At 41.2% G+C, this 24767-nt stretch overlaps 1 protein-coding gene across 5 annotated transcripts in view; it reads left to right on the top strand.

Moving 5' to 3' along the window:
• Window positions 1-24168, top strand: part of CTDSPL (CTD small phosphatase like) — an 86031-nt gene extending 61863 nt beyond the window's left edge. For all 5 annotated transcript variants that reach the window (XM_082044789.1, XM_082044790.1, XM_082044791.1 and 2 more), the window contains 5 exons: window positions 3252-3353; window positions 7904-7960; window positions 14855-14947; window positions 16498-16683; window positions 19849-24168. In XM_082044789.1, coding sequence (XP_081900915.1) covers window positions 3252-3353; window positions 7904-7960; window positions 14855-14947; window positions 16498-16683; window positions 19849-19974 — 564 coding nt within the window. In that variant the 3' untranslated portion in view covers window positions 19975-24168. The remainder of the gene's footprint in view (window positions 1-3251; window positions 3354-7903; window positions 7961-14854; window positions 14948-16497; window positions 16684-19848) is intronic.
• Window positions 24169-24767: the final 599 nt, after the last annotated feature.

Raw genomic sequence — 24767 nt, 5'->3', positions numbered from 1 at the left:
CCTGGCTGGAATGCATAAATCCCAAACAGTGACTAGTTTTAAAAGCTTTAACTTGTATACAGTTTATGTCTTGTTGGAATCGAAGACCGAACTAGGACGGCGTGTTATTTATCTGCTGAGTTCTGTGGAAGTCTGCAGTATTTCGCAGTGTTGTGTAGTAAATATGACTTGCTGCTAGCCACGATTAAATACTCTTCACCATCTTAGATATGTTTAAATCTACTATGTTTATAAAAAGAAATAAAGATCCATAACTATTTGCTATTAACTGTGATAGAAGTCTAGTAATGTGGATCCTCCTTGGATATGTCTCCATTAGCGAGGAAGTTAAAATACAATATTGAATGATTGTTTCTGCCTAAAAGCTTTGCTGCTCTTAGTACATGGAAATTGCATTAGATCAGAAAGCTTGAACAGCAAAACAAATGGACCAGTACCCTGTGTGCAAATCATTTAAGTTCCAAAAGCCTCAGAATTGTCCTCCTTGCTCCAAAGTCCTACAGGAGCTGTTTTGCAGCCTCGCAACTCATAGCGCTTTGGTTTTCAAATGGCTCCTCATCCCTGTTAGATCATCGGGCGGCAAATGTGTTTTCTGGGTTGAGAGTAGCAGAGATGCAGGTTTTGCCATGGAGAACGTATTTTTTCTGCTCTTTGGATGTGGAAGGTGTTGACCAGGTGTCTTTGAAAACAGGATCAGATTGAAGCCAAAGCTTGTAGGAAGGTTGGTGTATCCTCGTGGGAGACTTTCCCCAGAAAAACCTCGAGGTACAGTCTTGTTAGATGAAGTCAGGTCAATGATTACACCGTATCTCCCAAAGCAATACTAAAAAGGGAGAGAAACGCCAGCAGTAACCAGCATCTCGGTGAAGATACCGCAGATAAACTTGTTCTTCTCCCATCTGCCGCTTTGGGGAAAGTGAGAGCGGTGGGAGAGGACGGGACAGGGTCTCTGTCCTTCTGTGCTCAAGGAATTTGGGTTCTCAGAGTCAAAGGTTCTCGCATTTTATAACCCTTGGTGTGTGTCCATCCTTTTCCTGATGACAGAAGAAGATCTATTTCCATATAGAGAGGTATTTTCAGTTCGCAAAAATTCACCCAGGAGAAGAAATTGCTGGATTTGAACTGCGTGTGCAGATTAACTTAGTCAAAAATTCAAACTACCTACTACGAGTCTTAAGAACACAAAAATGAACTGAACTATTCTGTAAAGAAAAGGACGCGTAAGGTTTCTTGGGGTGTTCTTACCTTTTTTTCTTCTTTAAAGACAAGAAGTCAGTATCAGGAGATGGGTTGTGAAGATTATTGTCTTTAAATGGGTTTGATTTTTCTGTCTATAAGCTTCTTGGTCTATTTAGGTTGCGAGTCTGGATCCTTCTTACTATGAAAAATAGCGGTGGGGTGCCTGCGGACCTTTTAGATTTGGAAATGGGAGGGGAAACCCTAAATTCCTTAGGGCTGGTCCTGGTCGCGGACAAGCAGAGCTCCAGCAGTTGTGGGAGGAACGTGTACATGGGACTGTCAGTAACCTAGAAAGGCCTGGGTAGGTGATGGTGATGGACACGTACTTGACAGCCATTAAGCAATGGTGGTTTCTTTCTTTTCCTGAAGGTCACTGTTAGGTGTGTGCCAAGAGAAAAATATATTAAGGCAAGTGGCTTGTAAGCAAGGCAGCTCCCGTTGTGTTAATTGAAGAAACTTGTGGGTAGTAGCTGTAAGGAACTAAATCTGTTTAGCGACCACTCTGAAAAATCCCCCAATGATTTTACTTTAGCTAAAGACACTTTTATTTAAGTCCAGAATCTCATTTGTTAGTTAGTTCATTTAAAGAGCATCTTAGGCATCGTTGGACGGTATTTACTAATGTAAGGTGATGGCTGAACTCCATCCGTGGTTAATGAAGAGTCTGTTCTTGCTGCTGGGGGTTCAGGGTCTCTGGCTCCTCTGTCTGCAAAGGGGTGGCCTCAAATCTCTGCAAAAACCTCTATAAAAGGCTATTAAAGAGCAAAAAAACCAAGATGTATCTTTACCAGAGCAACATAGCAAGTGATAGGACAAGAGAAAATTGCCTCAGGTTATCCCAGAGAAGGTTTAGATTGGATATTGGGAAAAAATTCTTCATGGAAAGGGCTGTTGGGCATTGGAACAGGCTGCCCAGGGCAGTGGTGGAGTCACCATCCCTGGAGGGGTTTAAAAGACATTTAGACAAGGTTCTTAGGGCCGTGGTTTAGTGTTAGAATTAAGTTACAGTTGGACTCGATGATCTTGAGGGCGTCTTCCAACTGAAATGATTCTATGATTCTATATTTCTAACATTGTCTGAACAGGCACAAAGTTGAGCCAAAGGATGAAGTATCCAACTCTTAATTTAACTTCTCCATCTTGAGCTTCTCCCCATCGTTACTTTTCTATAAAGCCAGTCCTTTTCCTCTATCAAAACCCTCTCTTTAAGCAAGCAGCAGCAAGTGTTTCAGCTCCAAACAGAAGCGTTCTCTCCCATTTCTGATATTTGGGAAAGCATACAGCACCAAAGTCTAAAACAACACAACCGTGTTGCAGATTGGGATGGTAACGCAGGGAATAAGCGATCAGAAGAATATTTGACTGCTTTGCTTTCAGAAAACAAGGTCAATTCGTATAATTGGTACTGTTTTTTAGTAAGGGCAGCACACTGTAGAAGAGGAAGGGCTTTCGTTACTGCATCTTAATACCTTGATTGGGAACATAACCCATGTGAATGCTCATGGTCAGCACCCTGGAAGATAAAATTAGTACTGCTGGCTTCCTTCAGGATTGGTTTCTCCACTCGAGAATCGTTCGTAGCAATAGGAAATAACAATATATTAAATGTTCATCAGCATGGTGTGGCTGGAAATTGTGTTGACCGTGAGCAGGGTAACAGCAACCAAACCCAAGGCATTAGGAGAAGGGCCACTGGAAAAGATATCGTATCAAATGTGCTATTTTTCTCTATTTTTTGTTTGTTTAGCTAGTGGTGGTTTTACGATCTACATTTCCAGTGCTTTGGAGATCATTCTAAACAAGTCTCTCGTTTAAAAAAAAAGTAGAAGCCTGTATGGGTATTGCATGAGCCATTAATTTCCATCCATGTACTTGAGATGAGGCCAGAAAAACGTGCAACTTCGAGTCGTGTATTTCAATTCCCAGTAATGACTAGAATAGTAATGTTGGCAGGAGTGCCCCTTCCATAGAGGTTTTACTCTTCTGTTGTTGTTTTCCTTTTTTGTTTTTAGCCACCAGCTAAATACCTCCTGCCAGAACTGACAGCATCAGACTATGGGAAGAAGTGTGTGGTCATTGATTTAGATGAGACTTTAGTGCACAGTTCATTTAAGGTAAGTAAAAAAAAAACCCAAAGCAGTTTCTTGGCGACTTGAACGTGTCCGTGGATGTGGTAGGAGCCTCATAACGCGTTAACTCGTCTCACCGGCTCTCCTGGTAGTTCTCATCGTTTCTCCTCTGATTATTCATCCTAATTTAAGCTGTCAGAGTAACACAGACGCCGCTGGTTTTTTGATTCTGAGCAAGTCACAACGACTGCAGCGTGGTCATTGACTTTGTGGCTTTAAACCGTGACTATTCCTGGGTTTTAACAGGTACCAAACCTGTTGCTCTGGAGATACAGTTTTATTTTTGGTGTTTAAATGATGCCGTAGTTAGTCTAGAAGAATGGAAGCTCAACACAACTTCACCCTAGGTAGGTGTACCTTCAACCAGTGATTTCTGTGCTGTTGCCAGAGACTGATTTCCATGTCAGGCTGCTGTCCCAATCGCAGTGAGTGTTTTGAAGTATTTAGCGTTCACAACAGGAAAGCAAATAACATTCAGCTGTTGCTGATGAGTCGCTCGTCTCGTAGAAGTGATTTTTATAACCCTTCAGAATTCAGCATGTGGTGGAAGTCGTGGTATTTTTCTATTGTTTAAGTCGGGCTAAAGTTAGAAGGGGAGACTTCAGAAATACAAATAAACTGGCTCAGAGTACCGGTAGTATTTCTGACTAACAAATATCAGAAATGGTAAAGCGTTTGTTAGTTTTATACTTCAATATTGGAGAATATTGAAGAATCAAGAGTATATTTCCAAGCTAGAGTTACCACCAACTTTATAGTTTTGGTGGCACAACATTTTTCACTGCTCGCATCAGCTCGGCGTTTGAATCCTGCATTTAAATATGCAAACCCTAATTCATCTTGTGGTTAGAATCTGGCAACAGGCTGTCTTTGTTGACTTAAAAAAGACCTTATAAGGAGATACTAGAACAAATATTCCTGTGCCTCAAACTGAAACTAAGGTTCTTCTCTTTCCTTACTGTTCCTCGTGGTCTATAAGAGTTTGTGGTGGCGAACAGGAACCTCTAAACCTCAATGCCGGGTCATTGTCTTCTCTACCCAGACTTGGTACAGAAGAATTTTTTAAGGGGACTAGAAATACAGCTGGATTGGGGAGGGAAGGTCCTGCCTTCCTAATTAAAAGAGACTCAAAAATAGTAAGGGATAGCTGAATTTAAACGTCTAAATTTACATTCAAATAATGGAATATTAGGCTTAGTGTTACCTGAATGACCTGTTGGAGAGCAGTGTAGGGGAAAGGGACCTGGGGGTCCTGGGGACAGCAGGGTGACCATGAGCCAGCACTGGGCCCTTGTGGCCAGGAAGGCCAATGGTACCTGGGGTGGATTAGAAGGGGGGTGGTCAGTAGGTCAGAGAGGTTCTCCTGCCCCTCTACTCTGCCCTGGGGAGACCACACCTGGAATATTGTGTCCAGCTGTGGCCCCTCAGTTCCAGTTTTCAAGAAATACACCTTTAATGGTTGGATCCTTTCTTGTAGGACTGAGCTTTGCTTTTATTGCAAGGTCCTTTCTTAGTGGGCTCGTTTTAATCATCCCATTTATTCAAAGGGCATTTACATGACGTTGAATAGATATTTGAGAAAAATCAAAAGGTTATTCTACTTAGTCTTGAACACTGAATAATGCTTTGTATTAGGAGAAGAAAACTGGTCCTTTTTTTCCATGAAATAAATAGAGTTGGGCAAACGCTGGAATTTCTGCACTATTGGAGTCGTAGGGCTGTGATGGTTTGATTTCAATGTGAAGCCCTATGGTACCATGTGAGAAAACTGAGCGTTGGAGGAAAATGGCCTTAGCTGTGTGGTGGCTGGTACTGCCCAGTGCTCCTGTTCGGACTTTATTTCATAAAGTCATTTTAACACTTATTCTGCCTGCAAAATCAAGTTACTTGTGCCATTTCTTTAAGACGCCTTTTTTTCTTCCCTATGTCAGCTCTACCAGGCAGGTCCCTGCTTAAAAGCTCTAAAAACCCACATAAATTTGTGATTTTTAGTACAAAAGGCTTTATTTAAAACACATGATGGTTTAGAATTCCTAATTCTGTTATGAAATAGGCTTCATATTTCAAATGAAGGTTATTTTTTTTAACACAACCAGAGAGGCGGATTATTTAAAGTGCACTTTTATGAAAGCAGCAACATCTGAAGGAGGGTAATTCTTGCCTTTTTATGCCCTTGCGTATGTGTGAAGCTTTAAGGAGGTACCAGTCTTTCATGTTAGGTGCATATTAAAGGAATAAAGTTCGGGGTGCTTTGGCAAGAGTAAAAAAGGAATAGATAGACATTATAGTTATCATTCCCATCATAAAACAATAATAGAAGCAAAAATCATAAATTATTAAATCAAGGAGATGTAAACATGGTTTTGTATAAAATGAATTAAACCACATGCAAGTCTGGAATGCAGTCATATTCAAAACTGTCTGTGAAAATTTTTGGGAACATTTAAAACTCTGAAGCTTTTTTTTTTCATTAAATAGAAACAGTTCTAGCTGAAGATTTTCTATGGAAATACATTGTCTTCTTTCACACTGTCTCTGCGGGTCCCACTCGAGGCATCTACTGCTCCACGTCTGCAACCCCTGAAGCCTTTACCCAGCAAACTCTTGCAGATCTCCCTCCTTCCCTTCTCCCTCCTTCCCTTCTCCCTCCTTCCCTTCTCCCTCCTTCCCTTCTCCCTCCTTCCCTTCTCCCTCCTTCCCTTCTCCCTCCTTCCCTTCTCCCTCCTTCCCTTCTCCCTCCTTCCCTTCTCCCTCCTTCCCTTCTCCCATCTGAAGTACAAGCAGGGGAAGCAAATACATAGTTGCGAGTAGTTTGGTTATCATGACAAAGTCTAAGGGTGATTTTTATTTGTTAGTAAAAATTCAATTGTCTAAACAGACTCTGGTTTTCTCAGGTCGCTGTTGCTCCTGGTGAGAAAGTTTGGTCATATATATATATATATATATATATACACACATATATATATATACTTATCAGTGGGGAGACCCCTCTCTGTCCTTTTCAGAAGCAGAAAGAGGGATATAGCTTGGAAATCACTTGATGCAGGCTTAAAAAAATAGATTGTGTTTGAGGTATTCTCTAGATCTTATTGGCACAGTGGTCATCGGCAGGATGGAGTTTGCCAGCGTCGGAGGTTTGGTTGCCAATAGTGGTTGGTCAGGACAAGTGGATTCAGCAAAGCTTCTCATGACACAACACTTGACATGGGTTCAAACCATCTTCCTTAGTACTTTGCTACCGAGAGAGGGTGTTGCCGTCTGTATAAATTCTTACGGTCATTTTACTCTCCTCACATGAAGGTTGTTGAGCTGTATCATTAGAAGGTTGTTCTTCCACGGAGTGGGATCAAAGTGATGCCGTCAGGTTGACAGTGCAGGTTTCTTCTTTCCTACCATTTTTCACAGAGCACCTCTTCAGGCTCACCAGTGTGTGATCTTCTCAGTCTCTTTTCCTTGGCTGCTTCTCTGCTTTCTTGCCCCCCCAAATGGATTTTACGACTGTTTCTAGTCTTGCACGTTCTTCAGGGGCACCGCTGTGGTGGTACCTGAGATCAGTAGATCGACTGATCCAGAAGACCAGCTGGGAAGGTCCATGCAGGTCTGAGAAAGCCAAGTGAAGATGTTTTCCAGCCACACAACCCCCAACCTTTACTTTAGGCTGTTAGATGTGAAGTTTATTGTCTGTTCATCATCCAAACTGTATTTGGCCACTCAGTGTTTCACCCATTTCCCAGCTGGAGATTGTTAGGTGAGTTACAAATTTCAGCCAGGCATGTCTACATGACTTTTTTTATCGTGGACGTAACGTGAGCCGCACCAAAGGATCCTGCCCAGTTCCACGTCCATTGGAACCAGTAAACATTTTTATCCGTGCGTTCTCCAACCACCACTGCTGCCCAGCCAAAATTAGACCAGGGGCTCTTAAACTCTCTACAGGGACATTTTCCAGCTTTCTAAAGTAATTTCCTTGACCAACAGGTTTTCACAGTAAGTCTAAAGAAATAGCTCGTATCCAGCAGGCTAGAAAAATGGATTTGAGGACTTGGACAGAGTGTGCCCGCTCTTCCCTTGTGCATTAAAATGGTTTGGTTTATATGTTTAATTTGATTCGTATAGCATGTTCTTGGGTATCACATCTTAAGAATTATTTAACCATACGACTTAAGTCTTCCCTTGTTGCAGCTCCTGATTCAAATATAAGCTTTAGGTATTACTTCAATTAATTACTAATTGATGACCCACAGTAGAATATGGGGAGCACATAGGTGAGTTCCTTTGCTATCATCCACGTAGACTTGATGAAAGGGTTGTGCAAATAGGTATTTATGCTGGTGAACACACTCAGTGGTAGTGGGGGTTATTTAAAAAGGAAAGAGGGAGGTGCAGTGTCTGGTGAACACAACTCACACAGAGTTAATACAGAATAATATATATTAACTTTTTATTGAGAAGTGAGTGCTCTTCTCTTTTATGCCTCTGAAATTTTCCCTCTAATATATTTTAATGTTGATTTATGTCCTTGTCGTTCTTTCTAGCCAATTAGCAACGCAGATTTCATCGTTCCTGTTGAAATCGATGGCACCATACATCAGGTAAGCGCCGTTGTTCAAGCCGTGGGACGATGTCCCAGAGCGTTTCCACTCTTTTTGTAAACTCCATAACTTGTCCTTTTGCTAAATACAAAATCTGTGTCCTCTGGGATGTATCATCCCTGTTTGATCAGGTATGTAGTTTCTAACTACTAAGCTTTTTCTAACTACTAAGCATGTGATTCAATGGAGATTTTAGCTTTTCCAGTTGTTTACAATATCTCAGAACTTCAATACTTGACTCTTTATCAATTTTAGATCATTTCCACTTTGAAAGTGTTTTAAGGATGGGTTTTCAAACCAAGCCCGGAAAAAAAATACTTGAATACTTAATTTCTCTCCACAGACAATCAGGACATAAATTGGCTTTAAAATCCGTTGGTAGTTCATAGGGACAAAACTTTATAAAAGTATTAAGGAAGAACAGACATTTCTTCAGTTCTTGTGGCAATCTGAGTTCAAGTTCTGTCTCCTTTTCTTCCTGTAAGTAATTTAAGTTCCACTGATAGGACTTTTTATACACTTGAGCATCTTTAAAAGGTCCACACAAAATTGCAAGGGACTAATTTTTATGTCTTATTCTTTAAGAGCTTCACTTAAGACTCTGTGAAATGGTTTTCAGCAAATGCAAAACAGGCGTAATTTGAAAACCAGTCCCCTTCATGTATCTTGGCTTGGTGTGTTTAATCCGTAGTCATTTCTATAAATGTTGAATGAAATAAATTACAGTACATTTTCAGTACTTCAGACAGACATTAAAGTTCTTGCTGGGAACGGGTTTTACTGGTTCATGTGGAGCTGAGCCTTTCTGGTATATGAATCTTGCAAATTGTTTGCAACGTCTCCTGTTGGTTATTGTAGGTTAAAGATAATGCAGTTATTGAGTTGCAGATACTCCCTGCATGTATTTCAATGGAGATTTTAAATACTTTAAATTCTGAAGTGTTGTCTTTTATATGGATTGTTTTTACTTGGACTAATATGTTTGTGTTTTTATTCTGGAAAAATTGATGCTCATAAAGTTAGTTCCTAGTTTGTTTTATTTCCTGTTACAAAAACCATCCATGTCATTGTCACTCTTAAAATAATTACTAAACATCAGCCAGTGGACTGAAACATGTTTTAAAGTGATAGTTGCTTTGACAGTGTCTATACCGTGCCTGTTTTATGTAGAAAAGTTGAATATCCAGGGTAGTTAAACCTGTAATGTTCACCAGAGCTGAATGCTTGAAACATATCACAGAATCACAGAATGTCAGGCATTGGAAGGGACCTCAAAAGTTCATCCAGTGCAATCCCCCCATGGAGCAGGAACACCCAGATGAGGTTACACAGGAAGGTGTCCAGGCGGGTTGGAATGTCTGCAGAGAAGGAGACTCCACAACCTCCCTGGGCAGCCTGGGCCAGGCTCTGCCACCCTCACCATGAAGAAGTTTCTTCTCAAATTTAAGTGGAACCTCTTGTGTTCCAGTTTGTACCCATTACCCCTTGTCCTGTCATTGGTTGTCACCGAGAAGAGCCTGGCTCCATCCTCCTGACACTCACCCTTTATGTATCTGTAAACATTACTGAGGTCACCCCTCAGTCTTCTCTTCTCCAGCTCCAGAGCCCCAGCTCCCTCAGCCTTTCCTCACACGGGAGATGCTCCACTCCCTTCAGCATCTTTGTTGCCCTGCGCTGGACTCTTTGTTGCCCTGCGCTGGACTCTCTCCAGCAGTTCCCTGTCCTTCTGGAACTGAGGGGCCACAACTGGACACAAGATTCCAGGTGTGGTCTCCCCAGGGCAGAGCAGAGGGGCAGGAGAACCTCTCTGACCTACTGACCACCCCCTTCTAATCCACCCCAGGTACCATTGGCTTCCTGGCCACAAGGGCCCAGTGCTGGCTCATGGTCACCCTGCTGTCCCCAGGACCCCCAGGTCCCTTTCCCCTACCCTGCTCTCTAATAGGTCATTCCCCAACTTATACTGGAACCTGGGGTGGTTCCTACCCTTTGGTATAACTTTGGTATAACTTGGAGTTTATTCTTTGTTTGTTAAATGAGTAAAACTAGTTTTTAAGTGGTTTTTTGTATTCAATTCACAGTTGTATATTACTAGTTGTTAAAAACTAAAGCAACATTTATCATGTATACTTTGAAACTAATGTACAGACTGTTGTGAGGTTTATTTTTGGTGGGGGAAAACGCTGTTCAAATATCAAACTTTCTTTCTAGAAGGGACGGAATTAATTGACTTTCTTCCAGAAGGCTGCGGCCTGGTTCAAGTAATCCAGGATAGGCTGTATCCATCCGAGCTGGCCTATTCTTGGTTACTTGCACTAGGAGGCAACCACAACTTCATATTCCAGAGAAATGCAGCTCAAGAACACATTTTATTTTCTGCTCAACGTTAAGATGCACCCAGCCCACAAAACAGGAGGTTACAGGAGCTCGAGTTGTCACAGGCAGATTTCTTTGTCGTTACTTGAACATTCTGTTGGTTTTTGAAAGGCAGTTCTTTGCGTCCTGTTTAATTGATTAAAATTGAGCTGGTTTCTCTTTTGGTTTACAAATAGAATCTCTTTAGGTGAAGGCTGCTTTGAGGTATGGAAAATGTATGTGGAAATGCAAAATGCTTGGAAACAATTAAAGATAATTACTTGTGTTCTGCCATTAGCAGCTGTAAGTAGAGAGTCCTGTGAAAACATGCCTAGTGCTCCATTTGTGCCTTAACATTTCATTTTAAATAACAATTTAAAAAAAGGCTCTATTCCTCTAAATTCTTACTGTGATAAGGAAGAAATCAGTGAGCATACAGTACAGAAAAACTGTTTTTTAATGCCCTGAGGACAGTATATAAATCTCAGAAAAACGCCAGGAGCCAGTTAGTCTAGAGACTAAAACTGAAGACGTCAGGCGAGGGAGGAAAAATCCAAGCCACAAATAACCATGCGGCATTGAGATTCAAGTCCAGCCGCTACCAAAGTAAAGGGGGGGGGAAATTCCAAATGAGGAGGAATAGGAGAAAAGAGCTGCAGTGTCAGCTGAAGAAAGCTTTTTATGTGAAGGAAACCAAAGAGATTTTGTAGCCCAGGATACCAGCGCGCTTGGAGTCGCTTCCAGGATCTAAGTAGGACTTCTCGAAATAAAAAATAACTTCGGGGGGGAATAAGCATGCGGAGTGTTAAGGTATGTTGCTCTGCAAAAACACCCAGGGTTGTTTAAAAGAATGGAATGGAGTGGAATGGAGTGGCGTAGAATAGGATAGAGTGGAGTAGAATAGAATGTAGTAGAATGGAGTGGAATAGGAGGGAATAGGATAGGATGGAAGTGGGGTGGGATGGAATAGAATAGAATTTTGGAATGGAATGGAATGGAATGGAGTAGAATGGAATAGAATTTTGGAATGGAATGGAATAGAATTTTGGGATGGAATGGAATAGAATTTTGGGATGGAATGGAATAGAATTTTGGGATGGAATGGAATAGAATTTTGGGATGGAATAGAATAGAATTTTGGAATGGAATGGAATAGAATTTTGGAATGGAATGGAATAGAATTTTGGAATGGAATGGAATAGAATTTTGGAATGGAATAGAATTTTGGAATGGAATAGAATTTTGGAATGGAATAGAATTTTGGAATGGAATGGAATGGAATTTTGGAATGGAATGGAATGGAATTTTGGAATGGAATGGAATGGAATTTTGGAATGGAATGGAATTTTGGAATGGAATGGAATTTTGGAATGGAATGGAATGGAATAGAATTTTGGAATGGAATAGAATTTTGGAATGGAATGGAATTTTGGAATGGAATGGAATGGAATAGAATTTTGGAATGGAATGAAATTTTGGAATGGAATGGAATAGAATTTTGGAATGGAATGGAATTTTGGAATGGAATGGAATAGAATTTTGGAATGGAATAGAATTTTGGAATGGAATGGAATTTTGGAATGGAATGGAATTTTGGAATGGAATAGAATTTTGGAATGGAATGGAATGGAATAGAATTTTGGAATGGAATAGAATTTTGGAATGGAATAGAATAGAATTTTGGAATGGAATGGAATAGAATGGAATGGAATAGAATTTTGGAATGGAATGGAATAGAATGGAATGGAATAGAATTTTGGAATGGAATGGAATGGAATTTTGGAATGGAATGGAATAGAATTTTGGAATGGAATGGAATTTTGGAATGGAATGGAATTTTGGAATGGAATGGAATTTTGGAATGGAATGGAATTTTGGAATGGAATGGAATGGAGTTTTGGAATGGAGTTTTGGAATGGAGTTTTGGAATGGAGTTTTGGAATGGAGTTTTGGAATGGAATTTTGGAATGGAATTTTGGAATGGAAGAAAAAATAAAATGGAATAAAATAAAACCAAGGGGGAACTGAAGGACTTGGGGCTTTTTAGAGAGGGAGAGAATGAAGGGAAAAATTTGGTGAGGCTTCATCCTAAGAGATCACATTCATTATTAATAAGGCATTTAATCTGAGGAGCAAATGTATTGGCCAGAGCCCAACAGGAAACATTTAAGGCCGAATAGAAGGAGAAACTCAAGTAGAGGAGGTTGAGGCTGCTGTGGTGGATCAGGGGCTCTAAACTGCAGAAATTAGACAATACGACTTAAAAATACTGTGTGCTTACAGCTGATGCTGACTAGTTGCAGTATTAGGAGACCCAGAAATTGCTAAAAAAGCGCATATTGCAAATATTTGTTTTTCTAAGCCCGTTCCTGTCCGCAGGCCTGTGGTTGAGGAGCTTTTGCTCTGGTTTTACTCCGTTGATGTACTGGGTGCTCTCTTGATGGAGCAGTTGGGTTATGTTGCAAGCAGCAAAGTTCATATCCTTGGCTTGGAGTTTGTAATTACATTCCACGTGGAAATATTTCACCGACAGAGGAGGAGATAGAGGTGGAAAGCGAAGAGGAGGTTTGTTTTGCTGTGGCTGAAAACACTCGGTTTTAAAAGGGAAATTAATACTAAATTCCAGCACTTACTATCCAAGAATGACTTCAAGACTGTGGGGTGTCCCTCAAGAATAAGCGTGGGAATATAATTAATATCCCAAATATATAATTAAATGTCAACACATAATAAAATTCTAAATAATTAAGAACTTTGTAATGAGCTGTAGAGTTAAGGCGTTACTCATCTTGCAATCTTTCCTCTTATCACTGGCAAGTCCAACAATGTCTTTCTGGGTACCTTGCAAGTGTCTTTCTACTTGTGTCTTTAAAAAAATGAAGGTACAATTTGGGAAGGAAACCCTACTTTGTGTAGTAAAATTTAAGTGGAAAATTAATTGCATTATTATAGGAGAAGAAATGACTTGGTTTGTGCTTAGCGAAACACAGGATGAGTGTTGAAGGAAATCTGTGCAGTGTCTTTAATTCACAAGTTGTCACATTTATTTGATTGGTGAAGTGCTGCTGTGGCTGTTTAAACAAATAAAAGGTAAACCTGGCTTATCATTTAGTATCTGTATCAAAGTTTGAATGTATTGCTTGAATTGGAGGGGCCAGAAATAGTTTAGCTGAACTTCACAGAAATAGCTTAGAGCAGATCAGGTCTTCATGCTCTGAGCTCTACGCTGCATAAAGTGGGAAAGTAATTAACATTTCTGCTTTAGTCATTAAGGTACAGCCCCATCATACATGTTTTTAATAAAACTTTGCTTTCAGCTTTAGGTTTTCAATTTCAAGTCCCTATTAGTTCTTGTTTTGCTAAAGGCTTTATTTGTTACACTTCAGTCCAAGCTGCTATTTCCATATATTTCTCCTTCAGGCTTTTTCTCTGGGTGCCTCGTGTTTGTTACCTCTTTATTAATCTGAATCTCCTAAAACACATACAATTAATCTAGCTCAACATATCAAAGACAGAAATTCCTGCAATTGCATCATTCCTCCCTGTATTCAGCCTTGAAATTTCCAGCATTAAGGATTATTTGCCAAGCGCCGAAGATAAAACGCCGCCAGTGTTTTCTCTCCGACTTTTAATCTGAGCGCAAACAAAACAGATAAATACTTTTTCAAGCAGACTCCCCTCTTTGGCTTCCCGGTGTATTGTGAGCTGCTTGTCGGCTTCCCGAGCTGCAATTCTCTTATCTCGGTGGGTTTTTTTGCACATGCAAATCATCTTGCTCGCTCTGAAAAGAGAAACGAGGAGGCTCCAACGTTTATTAATCAGGTTGTTGACAGGAGCTGCGTGTTGGCGGTGCAAAAAGGCAAGATAACGTTGCAGAAAGCAAAGCTGCTCCGGAGAAATCCCGGGTATTTCCCATCTTTACGGTAAGGTCACAGTAAAATACGCTGGAGACCTCACCACCGCATTTAGAAAGCAGCTTTTGCTGCACATTCCGTGAAGATTTTTGGTGAAAGCTTGCTCCAGAGCCACACAATTAATAATTATCCATAACAAGCTACGGTGCTTCGCACCTGGAATTGGAAAAATTAAAGAATTAGCCCCAGGAAGAAAACAGTTCCCTATTGTGCAATTGCTGTCAGCGTGGAGGTTGCATCAGATTGATTTATTCCTTCGGTAGAGCTCGGCAGGACTGAGGATCCCAGCACCAAAACCGCTCTGGTTGTGACATCTGAATCCTCTTCTTGAGCAGCCCCACTGTCTCTCTTCGCCTTTAATGAGGTTTTTCAAGCAGCATCACTCCAGATGATGCTGTAGCATAATCAGCGTGGGGCTTGGCAGCCTGTGCATTCAAATTTCTCATTACTGGATGTCTACTTTTATCTCGTATATGCTATTTTTTTTGCCTTTTAGCATTCCATCTGAACTCTTTCCACGCTAACTTTTGTCTCTTCCAGTGTTAGCGTTACAGGAGGTGTTTTAAGTTAGTTTTTTGTGTGTTTTTTAAACACCGTTTGACCCAAATTGTCACTGTCATTCCAGGTTTATGTGTTGAAACGACCACATGTGGATGAGTTTCTTCAAAGGATGGGAGAGCTCTTTGAATGTGTTCTCTTCACAGCCAGTCTAGCCAAGGTTTGTTCCTCCATTCACCCCCTCACGGTGCTGGTCACTGGACTTTTGGCTGGGTTTTCTATGGATAATTATTTCCACACTTGGTACTATCTTAATTTTTTCCCCTTCTTTTCTGCTTCTTTGTCTGACAGTGTGTACTTTTGTCTGCTAGTGTGTGGGTAAGTGTTTCCATGGTAACACCATCACATATGGGCTTGGCTCATAATGTAGCCTCCATGCATTGCTCATAATGCCAATATGAAAGGCTGACAAGTTACCATGGTTATAGTGAGAAATTAGAACAAATAGCTTGCGAGTAAAGCCGTGTATTAAAGCTGGGCATGAAATAAAATAACCCTGCGTTGATCCCTATCAGAAATTTACTGCATCTCAAAATTTGGAACACGTGGGTTTTTGTGGAATCTGAAGTTAGAAAATCAGATGTTTCCTAAAGCTTGAAACATCAACAGGAATATTTTGTGCCCTCCAGTAGCACTAGTACCTCGTAGGTAGTTTTGTGGTAGACGTTGCAGTAGTCGACATCTTCAGTTCTTTGGGGTTTTTTATCAGTGTTTTGTATTTGTGGCGTCTTGTTTGTAAAACTGTATTGATTATTTCTAAATAATGCTCTAGCGTAGCCAACTTTTACTCCAACCTAGTGTAGAGATGGTGGAAGGGGACAGGACCATGTTTAGATCTGTAGAGCTGCCTCTTCAGAGGATTCTTCCATGCACTGTTGGCCATATTCTGTTCAGTCACAGTGTGAAAATCCCAAATAATGGAGCAATTTCAGACTGTAGTTCGATGTCTAGTGGTTTCATAGTCAAAAGATGATTGATTTCAACATCAGTTTTGTTTTTCAGTTTAAAAAATATATAAAATATATCCTTCAAACATAAGTTATAACTACCATTTTCATGGTGATTTCATGGCTTATTTGGATACTTTTCCTTGGACAGTTTATTTCAATTGCTGGATTCTAAGCTGTGTCTCACTGAAAGTATCATCTTCTTATATAAAATGAGAATCTCCCAGTATTGCACATTGGTATTTTTCCTAATAACGTACATCTTTGATCTTTTATGGCCCAATTATGCAATTTGGCAACCTTAAGATTCTTCCTGACCCAGTCGCTCCAAGGGCATCGTTTGAAAAAGCCGCAGGTGCCCTCAGTGCAGTTTATCTTCAAAGGCATATGAAGATGAATCAGCTGTGGAAGTGGCTTCATATGGGTTTTCTGTTAGCGCTGGCTGGTTTTAGGGTAATGTCAGGTGAGATCTCTGGATCCATCAACTTCTAGGTAACTCCTGGGGTAATTATTAGTTGGCCCTAAGCATAAAACTTAATTGACAAATCACGGAAAACATTAGTGCAAGTTAACGTTCCGTAGTTATCTGTCTGTTAATCACCTCAGGTTTGCAGGCGTGTGAGTTAATTAACAAGGAGCAGGGAAGAAAACGAAGAAAGGGCATTTTGATCTGAAATTATTTTGTGTCCCTTCTGTGTATAGATCTGCGAATTCACCTTATCTGCCCGTTGCTAACGTCATGTTCCTAACTTCTATTTTTAAGTATGCAGACCCAGTAGCCGACTTGCTGGATCGCTGGGGTGTGTTCAGGGCAAGACTCTTTAGAGAATCCTGTGTTTTCCACCGAGGAAATTACGTGAAGGATCTGAGTCGACTGGGACGTGAGCTGAGTAAAGTTATTATAGTAGATAATTCTCCTGCATCTTACATCTTCCATCCTGAAAATGCAGTAAGTATTCTTAGTGCTCAAGCGTAACTTTATCTTTCTGGTCCTTGACCAGATTTTCTGATTCAGAAAATAGCTTTTCAGAGTGGTGACTGTGTTAGTTTATGCATTTTCTTAGACTGCAGGTAGATTCACTGTGGAATGGTGAAGGACAAGGGCAAACTGATGTTGACAGGCATAACTGTTCATCTACTTTTAGAGTTTGGCGTGAAGTCACAGAATCACAGAATGTCAGGAGTTGGAAGGGACCTCGAAAGCTCATCCAGTGCAATCCCCCCATGGAGCAGGAACACCCAGATGAGGTTACACAGGAAGGTGTCCAGGCGGGTTTGAATGTCTGCAGAGAAGGAGACTCCACAACCCCCCTGGGCAGCCTGGGCCAGGCTCTGCCACCCTCATTGGGAAGGAGTTTCTTCTCAAATTTAAGTGGAACCTCTTGTGTTCCAGTTTGAACCCATTGCCCCTTGTCCTATCACTGGTTGTCAGAAGAGCCTGGCTCCATCCTCCTGACACTCACCCTTTATATATCTGTAAACATTACTGAGGTCACCCCTCAGTCTCCTCTTCTCCAGCTCCAGAGCCCCAGCTCCCTCAGCCTTTCCTCACACGGGAGATGCTCCACTCCCTTCAGCATCTTTGTTGCCCTGCGCTGGACTCTCTCCAGCAGTTCCCTGTCCTGCTGGAACTGAGGGGCCACAACTGGACACAAAATTCCAGGTGTGGTCTCCCCAGGGCAGAGTAGAGGGGCAGGAGAACCTCTCTGACCTACTGACCACCCCCTTCTAATCCACCCCAGGTACCATTGGCCTTCCTGGCCACAAGGGCCCAGTGCTGGCTCATGGTCATCCTGCTGTCCCCAGGACCCCCAGGTCCCTTTTCCCTACACTGCTCCGTCAGTTTTGAGAAACACCAAGTGGTGTAGAACCCCAATAACTAACCGAGCTCTAAAAAGTGAAGCTGCCCTCCATCAGAGATTTTCTTTGGCGTGGTAATTACAAAAAGGATGTTCACTCAAACTGCTTTTTTTGGTACTCCATCTTTTTTCGTTGTTTGAATGAAAATATTTTATTAGACAAGATAATTAATGCTGTACTGGTTACTATTAGAGTTCTGTAGTTGTGGCGAAGGGGAAGAAAAAAATCAAGATCCTGTTGTGTTGTTACACTTCTGCTTTTATGTATTTTTGTGATAACTTGCTTCATATTCAGAAATGTTAGTCAATAAGTTCATCACGTTTTAAGAATAAAAGGCAGGCAACGATACCTCAAGGGACAACAATCAGGAGCAATGAGCATTTTGACTGTGTCTCGTATCAGCTCCAGAGCTGTGAGTGCTCCGGCCTGTGCTCCATCCGTTGCTGCCATCGGTACAGATGTTCACATCTGTTCTGTAGCTGCCAGCACAGCAAGCTGGAACTCGCCTTAGATCTACCGACTTTTAACCAGCCAGGCTGTGCAACCCTTTCTTTGATGTTTTTAGGCTGCCTTTTTTGTGAACTGTTCACATTAACATAGGAAATTTTTATCAGAAACACTGGTTTGTATAGTGGGGTTTTTTTTAACATGAGCTTCATATGTTGCATCAATCAGCTTTTAAATTTAGATCCTAATACTTTGATACCTTCAATGGTTTGGTGAAAACATTTTTCTGGTTGGTGCCGCACATTGTTTAAAGTTGCTATTTGTAATAACCAGGATCTGCAGCACTAATTTATGGTCACGGTTAAAATTAAAAACCTGATCCAGATCATCGTTCGGTACCTCGGAATTCAGTGCCAAGAAAATAATGAGCTGTAGAAATTTGGGAGATGAAATTAGGAACCTTGTCAGAGCGGTTTAATCATGTCTAGAAAAGCGCTGTTAGCGAACTGATATTTGAGGCTCTGCAGAAACCAGAGCTTGTAACAAGATCCAAGATGGTCTTTAAAAGGCCTCAATGTACTTCCATAGTGAAGATACAAGAGCTCTTTCCCCAAATCCAGCCCACATATTTAAGAAGCATTAATATATTCATTATTTTCTGAACCCGCCCTAATCAGAGAACTGTGCTGTACTCACTGTTGAAATATTTCCTGCGCAGCCTCGTGCCAGGAGGGGCTGTTGCTGCATGTCTGTGTTTAGTGACTCACACTGATAATAGCGGGGGAAAAAAAGACCTGCCTGTAAATAAAGTGTTGGTGTTCAGCTGGAGGAGAGAAGCTCCGGGGAGACCTTGTTGTGGCCTTTCAGTGCTTAAAAGGGGCCTGTAGGAAAGATGGGGACAGACTTTTTAGCAGGGCCTGTTGCTATAGGACAAGGGGTGATGTTTTAAACTAAAGGAGGGGAGATTCAGGCTGGACATGAAGAAATTTTTGATACTGAGGGTGGTGAAACCCTGTCCCAGGTTGGCCAGAGAGGTGGTGGATGAACCATCCCTGGAGACATCCCAGGCCATGCTGGACGGGGCTCTGAGCAACCTGAGCTGGTGAAGATGTCCCTGCTCATGGCAGGGGTGGCACTGGATGAGCTTTGGAGGTCCCTTCCAACCCAAACTATCCTGTGATTCTATAACTTGTATCTTCCTTCCAGTCTGTTCTGAATACCGAGGCAGAGCAAATTGAGCTCTCCAGTGTTGGCCGTGTAGGTTACGTGGATTTGTAGAAGGTCACGACAGCTGTTTTATAGTTGGATTTGGGGTTGGTGTTGCATACTAGAAAATGTGGACTAGAACCTCCTGCTCCACATGAACCACAGAATCATTTTGGTTGGAAGAGATCCTCAAGTCCATCGCGACCAACCATAACCTAAATCTAGCACTAAACCATGGCCCTAAGACCCTTGTCTGTACATCTTTTAAACCCCTCCAGGGATGGTGACTCCACCACTGCCCTGGGCAGCCTGTTCCAATGCCCGACAGCCCGTTCCATGAGTAATTTTTTCCTAATATCCAATCTGAACCTCCCCTGGTGCGACTTGAGGCCATTTCCTCTTGTCCTATGGCTTGTTACTCAGAAGACACCAACCCCCTCCACGCTCCAACCTCCTTTTGGGCAGTTGTAGAAAATGCTAATTACCAGTAATTTGCCTCACTGTGATGGCGGTGAGAATTACAGGCCACCTACACAGGCAAAACTCACATGTTCTTCCCTCCATAAAGTCACCTTAATACCCCTTGGCTGCTTTGTTTCAGGTGCCTGTGCAGTCCTGGTTTGATGACATGACAGACACAGAGCTGCTAGATCTTATTCCTTTCTTTGAAGGACTAAGCAAAGAGGAAGAAGTTTACAGTATGCTCCATAAACTCTGCAACAGGTAGCCCTGAACTTGGACTGATGTCTGCTGCCAGCTCACAGTTCCTCGAGGCATCTCCATCCTTTTCAGCCCTTTCAAATGTTAAGCTTTGGGGAGGTCACCCCACTCAGAAGTGCTACTCTTGATCTTCCCGTTACATTGGACACGAAGGACAATCACGAGTGATGCTATTAAGCCTTCAGAAGCCTGACTCCTAAGGTCATGTGTTCAGACTACTTTTTTAAAAGGAAAACAAAAAACCAACAAAAAAAAAAAAAGCTATTTTAAACAGAACTCTTTTAATGAATTTCATAAATGGACATCTTTTACTCGATCAGCTTTTCTTAAAACATGCCAAAAAAAAGAAGCTTGTATTTCAGCAGTTGAATTTCTCTCCCTTTCTTCCCCTCCCACTATGCAGACAATTCTACCCCCTGCTTAGAGCAGTTGACCTGACTCTGAATTTTTTCTTACCGAATGAAGTGCCTTTTTGAATGTTATTTTAAGATAAAAATTCATTTTTGTATAAGACGTATTTCCAGACATCTTTTAGTCTTGTATTGTCTAAATGCTTTAAAAGGAAAAAGGAAAAAAAATTTTATAGAGCACTGTAATATATAACAAAGGAAAAAGTTAAAACAAAGATGCTGGGTTCCTGTGTCCACAATGACATTAAGTTGTAATTACATTTTGTCATGCTCAGAAGGTTGAAGCGTTTGTGGGAGGGGTGATTTGGGTTAATTACACGGTTGTTTCACTGATGTGATTTTCTTTTTGGGCACAGTTTTGAACATATCTGCAGTTGGTTGAGTATTAGGGAACGATGGAATTGAGAAAATCAGGTGGCGAATAGATCTAAAGCACCTTTTCTTCTAGACAGATCAAGTTCTATTGTCTCCGCTTACGCACAACTGCCATGCCTCTCGTTTTCAGAAAACCATTATCTTGGGAGAATGAGATCTATTTATTAGTTTAAGATGCTTTTCTTAAAAAAAGAAACCCCATCTGGGTAAGCTGGATCTGTATGGAGCTGTTTGGAGTACTTCTTTCTTTTAATTGCTGCTACTGTATCCTCACCAAATGGAGTTGACCATCGGCTGTTATACTGTTTTTGCCACTGTGCCTGTGCTATGAAACATTCTCTGTAAGCTGCAAACTTGGGCAATAAATAAAACGCAGGCTTCATAACCCACCCCTGGGTATTAACCCCATGGAATCTGATAGAGCAGAGAACTCAGTTAAAGGTGACCTGGAAAGGATTTGTTAATATTTTGTTTCTCTAATTAGGAAAATTAGTCCTTTCTTTGCTATATAACAATGCAAGAAGTATTTTTCCCACCTCTCTAATTCGTATTTCTTCTTCCCCAAGGCATGAGGTACAGATCAGGAGCTTAATCAAGTCTTGCTATAAGGGCAGAAGTGAAAAGCCTGGCCTAAAATTGGTCCTGTGGCTTTGGAGTTGAATAAGCCTCATCTCAATCTGAGAACCTGCTTAGCATCTTCTGTAGTGTCACAGGTACCCTTGTGAAGTAATAACTGTTAAATTTTTAAGCCTTTAAAGCACAAGGCACATTTATTTTTCATTCCCTTTCCAGTGTCACCTTTTAATTATTACCCGCACCAGAAATCTACCAACGTAAAAATCACAGCCATGCGATTAGAAGGCTAAATGGAGTAGTTGGTGCTTCTAATTACCCCGGTGCCAAATTCCGAACCAATAAATCCACTTCGCCTTTTATATTTTTCTCGAAAAGTCTCGACGACTCGGAAATAATAATGAAAAGAAAAACCATTGCGATGGACTTGGGTCGTCAACCTCGTCTAAAACCTTGGTGAAGCAGCTTAACAAATCAGTTCATAGAAGGGCAGGCAGTGAGTAGGTTGTCGTGGGTGCGGTATAAGCTGGTCCCCTGGCGGGCCAGCTGTGTCCCAGCTGTGCGCCAGCTGTGGCGCCCAGGGGCGGTGGCATCGCCGCTCTGTTTTCTTACCGGTTGGCATTAACCTTAGTACTGTATAACTCTGTGCCACAACAAAACTGTCAGATTAAGAAGAAAATCCTATGTTCTTTAAAACAAAAAAAATGAAAAAAAAAAAAAAAAGTAAAAAAAAAAAAGGACGTATGGATTCGGGTTCATTAACGTTTATTTTCAGCTGAAGATGGTTTAATTTTGTATTTGACTTGGAGAGTAATGAAACTGTAAGCTGCCAAAAAGTTGTTCTCTGAGCAGTATTTTCAACTGCGTTGTTGCTTCGAGGCCTCCAGCGCAGTTTGCAGGGAAGAATTCAGGTCCTAGTTAGACGTGCAGGTATGATGGGAATGGCTGAAGAAAACTCAAAGACTTTCTCGCTAGCGTTAGACCAAACAATCTTCCAATTAGACAATAATTAACCCCGCCGAGACGTTGTCATTTGCCGGTTGTGACCCGTTGTACGTGAGAGGATCCGTGTCATTCGTTTGCATTTCTGAAAGCAGCGATTTCATGAACCAGTTGCCTTAAGTCTGTGAATGAATGTTGATTATTAAAGTGTCTTGTATTGTTCTAAAATCCACATAGAATGGACAACTGAACTTCTGCACCAGCTTCTGGAAAGAACGGTGTTCTGCACAACTTGTCCTGGACCATTTATTTTGACTCCTGAACTCCACAGATTTCAACCCAAACCCCTTATTTTAACTTAGTACAGCATTAAAATGACACTTGGTGACAATACAAAGGTGAGAAACTTTACAGTTTTGATCTTTCCCAGTGTCTTAAGAGTATTTTTTTATCACTTCTGATTCTTTTTTTATTAACTCATTCCCATTGATATCAAACTTGGGACGATCTCCAGTCAGGTTGGGCCTTCCCTGGCTCTTCAGATTTGGCCAAAGGGATCGAACTGTTGTTTATTCTGATACTTACCATCGTACTTGAAATTTCAGGTGTTAGGTTTGCGTGGATATACATACGCTGTATATATAGAGTGTCTGGATTTTAACAAAGCAATAGAGCTCTGTCCGTGGCGTCAGATAACGAGCGGAACGTTTGGAAAATGCGCAATACGGGTATTAGATTGTATTTTAAGTACGAGATTTTTAAGAATTAAAACAGAGGAAACAAAAACTACTTCTATCCTAAATCTCTTGCATCTTTTGAAGTGCAGCTCATGCCTGTGGGTCCTATTTCTGCATATTACACAAGTCTTTTCCAGTTGGTCATTGGGTTCAGCTACAGAAACGCTGCCTGGCCTGAAGTTCCGTTGTCCTTTATATGTCGGGTTAACAAAGGTTTTTTGCCTGTATAGGTATTTTTAAATTAAACTGTAAGGCAGAATGCCTCCGATTCTTTGAAATCCAACTGAAGTGTTACCGATTAAATTGCCATTTGTAAACTAGGGCTGTGCGCAGAATATTTGTTCACCCCCAGGAATCGCGGCAGGGGCCGGACGGAGGACGGGAGCAAATGTAGTTGCTGTGTTAATTTAGGAAGCTTTGCAAAGAAGAATTTGTCTCTTTGGTTTGCCCTTTTAATCCTTTTTAGACAGCAAAGTTATACATGGAAGCGACTCGACACCTGAGGAGGTTTGGTTATCGGTGTGTGCAATCACTTGATCACAGCGTGATTTTGATTAGACTGGTTGGGGACAATAAAAGTATCGAAATGACACTGGCGTGTGCTGATGTTGCAGCTTTTGACATTTCAGTGTAAAAAAAAAAAAAAAAAAAGAGAAGAAATAATAACTTGTAGCTCTATAATTGACAAACACGTAATCCTATGTTTGACGGATTCTTTTTAAACTAATAAACCACAGTACCGCACAGCCCTATTTGTACAACAGAACCCAGTTTGTGCCTCTGATTTCCAAGGTGCTGTGATGATTTTGGGCGCGGGGGGGCAGGCGAGACCGGGGGGGCAATTGCTTGAGAATCTCTGGGCTAACTATGCAAGAGCAGCTGTCCGTTTGCTGTTTCACATTATATTGTAAAACTCCAGCTGACTTTTTCTTTCTTGTTAAAGCTCTATGGGGAACTTTACAGAGGAGTAAGCAATGGAAATGTGTCTTTTCTTCTTCTTTTTTCTAATGGAGCTGTTTACACTTTAATGCAATGAACAATCCGGCGATACTTGAGAAACGCTGCCGATACCATGTGAGTGTTTTCAGGAGAGAGAAGTGTTGTCAATCAGGTATTGAATGGTTTCTTTACTGTCACAAATAAAAACCAACTTTTAACAATATAGTTACTTGTGCATGTAATACTTCTCTGGGAAAAAAAAAACCACTAATTTACACACTTCTCCACTTTTAGTTACAATTTGACAGGGGTTTTATTCCCGTTGATGTTATGTAGTAAAACCACCCATCTCTTTTGCACTTTCCGCTTTGTTCAAGTCATTTATAGGGTTCTTATTGCCCACCTGCTTTGCAAACAGAGCAGATGAACTGCTGCTGAACTCGGCTCCGTAAATCGGCGGCGACTGGGGCAGATGTTCCGGCTCTTTAGATCCCTGCGATGAGATCATGCGATGGTTTGTTCGAGTCTCAGAGCTCTGTGACTCCATTGCGAAGGGCGGCTTGAATGGCTGTTCTTAACGTCACTGCCGTATCCCAACGAATATCTGAATGAAACACTTTATTTGCTTAGAAAGTCTATTTTGGAGGACTTTTTTCAGTAAGATTTAAGAAGAGCCTCCTTTTTTATCAAAAGCCGTGTATTATTAGGAGCAGAAAACCTGCTAGAATAAGCAACTGGCTCAAGACAGCACATTAGTTGCAATGAAGAATATTGTTAGTTATTTCTGTTACATGTTGGAATGACCAGACCGCCTTCATATTATA

This window comes from Streptopelia decaocto (genome assembly GCF_964273445.1).
Source record: "Streptopelia decaocto genome assembly, chromosome: 2".
In the NCBI taxonomy this organism is placed as follows: Eukaryota; Metazoa; Chordata; class Aves; order Columbiformes; family Columbidae; genus Streptopelia; species Streptopelia decaocto.
This window is presented reverse-complemented; position numbering and strand designations above follow the sequence as displayed.